The sequence below is a fragment of the Charadrius vociferus genome, unplaced genomic scaffold, assembly GCF_000708025.1.
Source record: "Charadrius vociferus isolate BGI_N301 unplaced genomic scaffold, ASM70802v2 scaffold613, whole genome shotgun sequence".
Classification (NCBI taxonomy): domain Eukaryota; kingdom Metazoa; phylum Chordata; class Aves; order Charadriiformes; family Charadriidae; genus Charadrius; species Charadrius vociferus.
Window position 1 is genome coordinate 626,678 of NW_009647757.1, and position 9,613 is coordinate 636,290.

A 9,613-nucleotide genomic window follows, 5' to 3' on the forward strand; every position below is an offset into this window, starting at 1 on the left:
GCTGCCTTCCAGTGTACGTACAAGCCTAGCACTTACTTGGGTAGTGGGCAACTCTGATCTCTGGGTATGACGAAGTATGGAAGTTGTACAGATACTCTCCCAGATGCGAGCTGCCACCTTTCACGGCAGAGGAGAAAGGAGATTAACTAGGGTGGAGATACAAGAGTTTTTCTGCCTGTGATTTTCCTGCCATCGGGGTAGATGTTGGAGAGGGATGCTAGCTCACGGCTGTTAAGAGAAGCAGAATGTTATGTAGGAGCAGAAGGTGTGTGTTTATTTCGTATTTCTACTTTGATTAGAGAGAATATTTGATAAAGAGCAGCTCCCCCACCTCCCCCAGGGGGAGGCTGCTAAACTGAAGGCCAGGCTACAAGTGAGCATCACATCCACAACAGGAAAATGCATCACCCCTCAAGAACTCGATTGCTTCTCATACACCCAAATATACTTCAAAATAGCCCAAAAGAGGTTCCTTCCCTCCCACGTGGAAGCATCTGCAGAGAAATCTCAGCTTAATATTGACACCTCCAGCCTGGAGAGTGCCCAATTTGCCTGCATTACATCTGTAGTTTGGAATAAAAAGATGCCTGATGTGACAGGAGAGGGAATGGGCAACAATGAAGAAGGCAAACAGTGCCCTGTCCTAATTTCTAAAAGCCTCTGAAGACAAGAGATATAGAGGGCTGCAGCAACGGATTGCCTAATGCTTCCGTTCTTTACCAGCCACAGTTAAAAGGAGGAAAAGCCTATTAAGAGGCTGATATGTTCTGTGTAGCTTCTTTTCTGCAATTGTCTACAAATCCTTGTGCTCCGAAGCATTTTCCTTGAGAGTGCTCACAGACACACTACAAACAAGCGTAAGTACTGCCAATTGTTTTAGCATGATAAATGCATTTAAAAGCTTTCAATATTTTTGTCTGTTTACAGGCATGCTCCTCAAGGAATTTTGACAAGCTTGCCAGAATGGAAAAGTTGCAAAATGTTTAACTTAGTGCTGAAGTTAATGCAAATTCTCAAGTAAGAAACCTGGGTATTCTTGGGGCATTGAAAGCAGAAGGCAAAGGATGAACAAACTCAAATCACTGCTCCTGACAAAGTGAGACTGGGCAAGAGCCTGTGCTAGTACAAGGCACACTTCCAAAACGGCTCCTCCAGCTACCCCAGCAATCGTTAACGCGGCTTCCGTGCAACTTACAGTATTGCACAACCAGCTGTGAGTTAACTCTCCTGGTACTTCTGCAGGAACTAAAGAGATGAGTGCTTCATCTGGGGCAATAAAAGGGCTTGATGGTGGCACCACAAGTGGAACACCAAGGTCTCTCCCCATCCTGTGGCTAAACTGAAAGCCGGCCCTTCCTCTGCCACCTCCATCGGGGCCATCTGCACGTGCAGTTCAGAGGCCAAACAGGGCTGCCAAAAGCCCATCCTACAAGACACGTGCTGCTATTTCCACCTTCAAACCTTCACTTTCACACACATCTCACAGCTCCCCAAAGCTAATGAGGCCTGAGTAGAAGGCTGTACTCAGTCTCCACACAAAGCACATCTACAGCCTGAAAGATTACGCCTGTACCTGATGTAGAGAAGGACTGGGACACCCAGAGAGTGCAAAACCAGGAACGGGAGTGTTTCTTCATACTGTATTAATCCAATCCCTTTGCCCTGAGGAAATAAAGCTCACGGATAATTTGCCCACTAAAGAACTCTATTCCACCCTAATCTGGGCAAGGGACTCTGGGAGATAATCTCTGCAAAGCCGAATCCTGCGGAAGGAAGCCAAGAAACCTCTGTACAGCGAGTCTTCCCCAAGGAAGGGTGGGAAGGGGCTGCTAAAGCAGATCCTGCCGGCCTTCTCACCATGGCACAACCTGCGCAGGAAAGGCCAAGCTAGGGCAGAGGGAGCAGAGCAGGGAAACGTTTTGAGTGCAAATGAGGAAAAAGGCAATTTATATCCCAGAAAGTCAACAAGTATCCCACCAGAATGAACAGGGGAATAGCACTGAAATTATTTAAGTGGCTCACATAAAAAAAGGTAATCTGCTAAAGAGTAAAATTATACAAGCCAGTAAGCACATAGTATAAAGAGCCTTTAATATTGATTAACTCACTCAATATTTCATGGAATTCACATCTTGCTCAACAGTGGAGAAACGGGAGAGAAAATGCTCAGTTTGGTCAGGTCCTGACGTCTACAAGCTTAGACAAATAGCAGCATTGTCAGGTTTGGACTGACTTCATGTTTTAATAAAGACACTGGTTGGTTTTAGCACTGTTCTCAGACATGGTTGGTGCTAAATCTGTACACAGAGGTGATACGGGCTGGGCTTTGAGAGATGCCTGTAGGAATGAGATTCCTACCAACGGGATATGGGTAGGTAACCCCTAGGAGCTGTATTAAAAGTCTCACTTCATAAAAATGGGAAGAGGAAAGAGATCAAAGCTGTTCTAGATACCTCGCTGCACCGCAGAGAAAGGAACTGATGTGGACATGTGACCTCAAAAAAAAAAAGCAACAAAATGGCACTAAAATTGATTCAGAACTCACCAAACATGTTACCAATGTGGCCGTTCTTAGTCACCGGTCGCAGTTCATTTTTTCCGAGTGCATATTGTTTGTAGTTATCCCAAGCGAATTTCATCATCTGTAAAAAGAAAAGTTGAATGAAAGCGCTCAGCAGAACTGAAAGTTTTCTGAACTTCAGGTCTGGAAATAAATGGGAGTTTCCCATCCACTGCTAAATCCTGCAGCCAATGGCCCATTAATTATAAAATCTTAATTTGCACTGAGCACTGATGAACGGGGCTGCATTCAGCAGTCTGCTGAAGTCTCAAACTCATCGCTCCTGGTGCGGAACTTGGGACTGGCACATTTCAGAATTACCACAGTATCCACCACACTGAGAGTCCACTTTTCCCCTGGGCTGTGCAAACCACGTGGGACTTTTAGAAAGATGCCCCCATCTCTGAATTTCTGATCTTTCTTGAGGAGTATCAGTATTTCAGAATGGTAATTGAAATGGGCTAAAAATGTAAGGCCAAAGCTGTAACATCCCTAACTGTAGGGATGTTACCTTCTGAGTTTTCACATTTCTTTCTGATAGCGATAATGAAACTTGACCAAACTGAAAAAACCACCCCGCGTCTGCCCACCTCGCAGTAGTTACACACAACTTTAGCAAAGCAGCACCACTGAGGTACACAATGCGCTTAACACTGTGGTGAGCAAAGGAAGAAATCGCCCTTTGTTTAAGGACTGCACAGAAGTTTTCTTTCTATTAATTAACAGAATAGCTTCACAAAGGAGAAAGGGGAAATGCATGACATTTTGATATCTACTTATCAAAACTCAAGAGCGCTTTCTTAACAGAATCCTGCAAATGGGCTGGGCGATTTCTGAGAAACCCCTTCCAATTCAAACAATTCCTTTTGGGACATTTGAACTGTCCTGCCTGGACTCAGCACGTTAACCTTTCCCTGAGGACTGCAAGGCAGTGGGGTTTGTGCGAGTGCCAACACACACACACACACACACACTCCAGCACTGCTTTTTCTGTCCTCCTGCCCCTTTGGCTCCAGCTGGTAGGAAAAATTAAACCTGCAAGCATCCTCTCTGCAGCTAGGAGAGACTAGTACTTGTCAGCTTCTAAGGAGAGCCTTAAATAAAGCTCCCTTTTATAACCCACACAGCCTGGCTCTGAGCAGTTTCAGCCCCACCATCGCAGTGACCTGTACATTCTTTGATTCAATCCCGGGAAAAAAGTCAGATAACAAAAGGAAAGAAGGCGGCTTCCGAGAATCAACAATATTCTCCACTGCCACTCAACAAAGATAAGAGTCTTCTAAAATGCTTCACTCAAACAAGACATTTGAGAGAAAAGGACAGTTTAAAACAAATCATTCCTCCACAGAGTGCCCCTGTCTAGCACTGCAACAGCGTTTACTGCTCTATTTCAGGATCAGAATATGGAGGTTACTTTGGTCTGAAATTCCTACTGTCATTTCAGTTCTTACTTTTGTCCTTCCCTCCAGCTGTGTGTTTCACAAACCCAACATCGCAGGCCTCTGGCAGTATCCTCCTTAATTAGCACACTTACACAAGAAGCCACATCACCAGATTTCTCCCCGCCTTTTTAAACATCAAGCTTCCAAAGTAAAGTTTCGCAGAGCCGGTCATATGGACGAAGATAAACATTTGCTGAACTGATTGATAACATTCAGACTCCAACACCAGCAGGAGAAGGAATGTTGGACAAACAAATAAAAGTCCACTTGGGTTTTAAAAACTCAGTGTGGGATGAATTAGTCACTGGAGCGCTCTGCTCCGAGAAAACTAAATAATGACTGGGGGGGGCAGTTGGGAAGAATCCACTCAAACATGTCTTAATCATATGACTTGGGGTGTTCTTTTTATTTTTGCTACATCTCTGGGCTTTTTTCAGTGGCAACTTTATTGTAAAGGGGAAGTTTTCATTCTTCATTAACGTAACGGGGCAAATCTTTGAGGAACTCTGGACTCTCTCTGACAGTACCGAGTGAATGTTTTTCAGGATCAGGCTCTGAGACACAAACTTACTGCAGGAAAGATGGTGTTTCCACAAAGACAGCTTTCCCACAGTGAGCGACAGGGCTCCTGCACCAGAAAGGAAACAGCTAGGCAATCTGCTCGGTTCATTTCTCTTCTGAATGAGAGCTGAGGAAGGAGGACCCACCCTTCTGGCACAGAGAGCCTGGACACCGAGAGGATGTGGAAATGACTCTATTTTGTTGCAAAAAACTCCTAACGTTGTAATTCTGAATCAGCCTCTTTTTAAGCTGAGTATGAAATTTAAAGTTATTTCCTTCCCTCAACTTTTTTAACCCCTCCATTCCAGAACATCCGAAGTTCCTTCTTCAAAGCATGTGAGGAAACCTAAGTATCTCTGCCCCCCTGGGATCCAGGCAAGAAAACTACCGGGGGTTTCCCTTCAACAGCCGCTTATATCCTACAAGGGAAATCTCCTTCTCTCCTTCCATCTTCTCACACAAGGAGGGACTGCATGAGGCCTGCTGACACACACCCCAAAGTGATTCACTTCACACAGGACTCCCAAGTGCTATTCGAATAAATAAGTTTATTCTCAATTTGCCTATTCAACCATTTAAGCTGCATTTGTCACGGCGTTGCAAAAAGGTTCACTACAAAATGATTTATTTCTCAGGCTGTGCTGGCTGCAGTGTCTTAAACGCTCCTGCTCTGTTCTGTCCTGAGCTGATAATCAGACAGACAGAGGATGGATGAGATTGGATATGCTGCCTCGTCATACTAAAGGGTTGTCAGTTTTCCTTTACGTGAACAAAATTTTGCTCACTGCTTTTAAACCCTGTATCTTTGGGAGGCAAGACGCGTAATGTGGTACCCTTTCATTTTCCAGGATGAAGCTTTCCTCTCTCTAACGAGGGGCCCAAAAGCAGCAACTGGAAAAGTTTAAAAGCCAAAAGCATCTGTGCTGCTCTGCCCATTCTGGCTTTCTGCAGCTGTCTTTCCAATCCAAATTTAGCGGTACAACTTCCTAACCACTAAAGAGATTCATCAAGTTTCTAAAAGTGGGGATTCCACATTTATATGCCGTACAGAGCACTGAGATGGAGCTTTCAGAAGCTTTCTCTGACAGGCTCCAAACGCCAGGCTGAAACGGAAGGGAACGGAGCCGAGAGGCACAAAATGGAAATCTGCACGGTGAGGGTTTTATGTCTGCTTTCTGATGAGGCGCCAAGGTTAGAAGTGAATATTTTATGCCATTCTAGTCATGACAAATCACAATACGTCAGCATTAACATCATGCCATTTTAGATTTGAAAAATGGCACCAGAACCACAAAAATTATGGAAATAGATCCATAATTTTAGATTTTGTTCTTACCAGTATGCCATCTGCCATCTAATAGACAATTATCTATTTGGCCCTGAAATTCTAATCACCCTAACTTTCAGCTGATTTATAGCAGACTTCCAAATTTATAATTGAGTTTGTCAGATTGCTCTTTCTTTTCTACAATCTGCAAGTCACTTTTTACTTTTGAGAGCTCCAGCTACCCAGCTAGACAATCGTATATTTAAATCAACTACAAGCAACTAAACTAAATCCTGAAAACCCGCACTTTGATATCACTTTCCATCATTTAGGCCATCACCTTTTCTTGTGCTTTACTTCATCTAAACCCAAAAAAGATCTTGCTCTCAAGCCCACGAGTAGCTCATACGGGCAGCAGCCTTGCACAGGAGCCAGGCGCCATCTCCTTTAAAATACTGGGCCAAACATAAGTATTGTGTCCCTTCAAATACTGCAGCAGGAAATCATACAAGTATTTAATGTTTTCACTGAGACCCCAAATTTCTCCATCTGCTAAGCCTTACAAGCACACCACAACAGCACCTTACACCGCTACCACAGCTTTGCCCGTTCTCTCATTTCTGTTTCCTCTTGCCATGTCTTAAATCAGCAAAAATGCTTACATTTTCTGAGAGCAAATATGCCAAATCACACACTAAAAATCAACTCTCCAGACTCAGTAAATAAAAGCATCAACAAAGGTGATAACAATCCCTCTCCGCACACACTACACAACATACCACCGTCCCTCGGTCCAGCAGTGCCTTTACGATGCCACCCAGGCTGTAACACGGGAGATACGGACCAGCTGGGATTTACAGTTTCTGCCCACGTGTACTAGTCTTGATTTTCAGCATGCCACCACTTTACTGATTTTCAAGGAATCTGATGTTATGGAAAAATCAGACTCCAGTGGAAAGGCAGTCAGGAAGAATTCAGAACATAAAAGGCATTTCATGAGTTCTGTGATCCAGATAATGAAGAAACAGGGCTCAGGATAAAAACTTAGCCAGGGAAAAGTTTTCAGTCTGAAGCGATGTGCAAGTCTGATGTTCTTTAATGTATATAATAACTACACTACTGAAAATCCCCGGGTTTATGTACTTGCAAAAAGCAGAGAGATCAGAGAAAAAAAGAAAAAAATCCCCCCCACTATCACTTGCCCTCCTTTTGTTACCAGGGAAGATTTAAAAATGCAGAACATTCCCAAACAGCTATTTGATTAGTTTTATCCATCTAGGCTGGGATAATTAGTAAATGCTTGAAAGATGAAATCTAAATATACCAACCAATCAGCCCCTTCAAGAACTTCCAAGGAACATTACACAAAGCCATTATCTTTACAAGATAACCACTTTTGTGGCTCTTTAGCCCTCTTTCTTCGACTCCCCTTCAAACATTTAACTTTATTAAGCTGTCTAAGAAATTCCTGGTTTGGGTTTTCAAAAAACCAAAACAAAACAACAAACAAAAACCCCCAAAAGCCAAACAAAAAAAACCAAAATAAATAAATAAAAAGGGTGTTGGTGGGTGTAATTTTAAATATTTCTTTCCCAACTTTCCCTATTGCATTTCTTACTTGGCTTTTCCCATCTCGAATTACCAGACAGGTTTTTCTTCCCTTCTCTGCAGTTCGAGGAAGATTAGTTGTCGTATCAGTTTCAAAACTAGGACCTGTTCTTTCCCATCTCTAACCTTCTTGCTACCCCAAAAAAGCTCTGTTTTAGTTCGGATTTTTAACCTGCAATATAATGCCATGTATTTTCTCCAGCTGTGTAAAAAATAATTTGCCACATGACAAGATGCAGAGAAAAAAAGGAACCGACTGTCAGTCTTGCAGACAGAAGAAAAAGTCTGCCCGAACACATCAGGATAAGCCATTTATAGTTGGAATAATGGATGATATTTTTTTCGAATCAGACTTGCATACACTTGTATAATTCAGGATTGACTGTGGGAAAGGCAATGAAACAGTACCATGTTTATTATCTGTTGCCTATTTTTAATATTATCACATGGAGATATAAATATCCATACAAACACCATGGCAGAATGTTATAAAAAGGCTAGAATTCATTTGAAAATGTTTAATACAAAGCTGAGCAACTTCTCAGGCTACTTCTTTGGGACACTGTCCATAAAAACGTTTTTACGTAACAGCAAAACAATAACAAAAAAGCTGCGTGTTAATGCCAGTTGATTGAAAGGTTCCATTTAGGCAGACACTAATATCCACAGGCTTTTACTTCATGGGTTTAAAAGCCTGTAACTCGCAGAACAGACACTGCTTCAGCACATGAAAGACGTTACCAAGCAACCCACAGAAACGGACACCAACATTGATAATCCATTCTAAAGTAATTACATTTTATAATTAAAGATTACAGTAAATCCAATAGATCCCAACAGAAACTTGAGCAATTTAGAGACAGGCTAGCTAACCTGCCTGTTTTATAGCATCCATGTTAGCTTCTGTCTTTGAATAAAACATTAAATGAATTGCCGAGATTTTCATTTAATAGGTCTTCAAACAACTGATAACCGTTACAGAGTCTCACCTTGGTAAGTGTTAATCTAACATCACCTCATTTCTCTAACTTCATTCTTCTCTTAACTGTTGGTAAAGGGGTGACTGCCAGTAAAACCGCGTCTCTTACTACCAAAAGAAAGCCCTGCCAAAATCCAGTGAACACAATCTCTTTGATTTCAACTGCTTTCTGTTCCTGACCCCTTCTCATACAGCCGCTGGGCAACTTCCACTACTGCGTGCCTCAGCTTACCCATCTACCACACAGACCTCATCCTTTTCTCTTAAGAGCCCCAGGCATAACAGAGAAACAACCAACGTGTATTAAACAGTGTGGGACAGAGTTCACTTAGTGAATTCCTGCTCGATATTCTTTCACCCAGTGATCTCGCGGACCCAGAGCCATTTTGCACGAGATGGCAGTGGCAGATTCAGGGTCAAAACTCAACGCCTGTCTACACGCAGCTGGTGTTGGCCATGGCTTCCTACGGCAGCGAGAGGTGCGAGTGCCTGGGCACGGTCCCCGACTCAGGAGAGCAGAAATTACTCCGCTGCAGCTGCATCAACACAGTAACGTACCTCTTAGCCAGAGGTGATCTGTGCAAGTGAACGCTAGGATTATACACGCAACCGTAACGTGCAGGAGGTTGATTAGCCTCCCAGATAACCCATGACTGATTCCCGTTGCAAACCCGCTTCCTCAAAAGCAAATTTCTGCAAATACACCCTTTGGAACGAAGCCCAAAGCTCAGGAAAGCCTCAGCTCTGTGACAGCCGCCTTTGCCACTGTTCTACTCAATCTTTCCTTAAACACAAGATAAAGGCTCATGTTTCCATACCCAAGGCACCAGCCCGAGTACATAGCTCCTCCCTTGTGCTCTGGCTCTTATAATGGATTCTAAAACAAAATTTCCAACCTTGTCAGCCTACCGACTGTAAATACATCAGCTGATTGTTTAGTGTTAGATGGTAGATAGATACTGTGAATTACTTGCTACACGTCACTTTATCTAGAAATAAAAGTAACAGTAATTCAAGCAGCAGATGAGTGGGGCTTTGCTTCAGATTTTTCTGGTGAAGGCTTGGCAGCTTGTTTTCAAATGTGCATGGGTGTTTTTTTATGACATCAGTTATTATCACAGCTCACCTTCTCTCGCACAATAGCCAAAGACACAGCAGACCATTGCTCAGAAAGCTGATCTCCAGCACTGGAAGCA

At 43.1% G+C, this 9,613-nt stretch overlaps 1 protein-coding gene across 1 annotated transcript in view; it reads right to left on the reverse strand.

Annotated features, from left to right (window-relative positions):
* MAN1C1 (mannosidase, alpha, class 1C, member 1) overlaps positions 1 to 2,642 on the reverse strand; it is a 42,293-nt gene extending 39,651 nt beyond the window's left edge. Inside the window, exon 1 of the mRNA XM_009882197.1 lies at positions 2,546 to 2,642. Coding sequence (XP_009880499.1) covers positions 2,546 to 2,642 — 97 coding nt within the window. The remainder of the gene's footprint in view (positions 1 to 2,545) is intronic.
* Between the last annotated feature and the right edge of the window lie 6,971 nt (positions 2,643 to 9,613).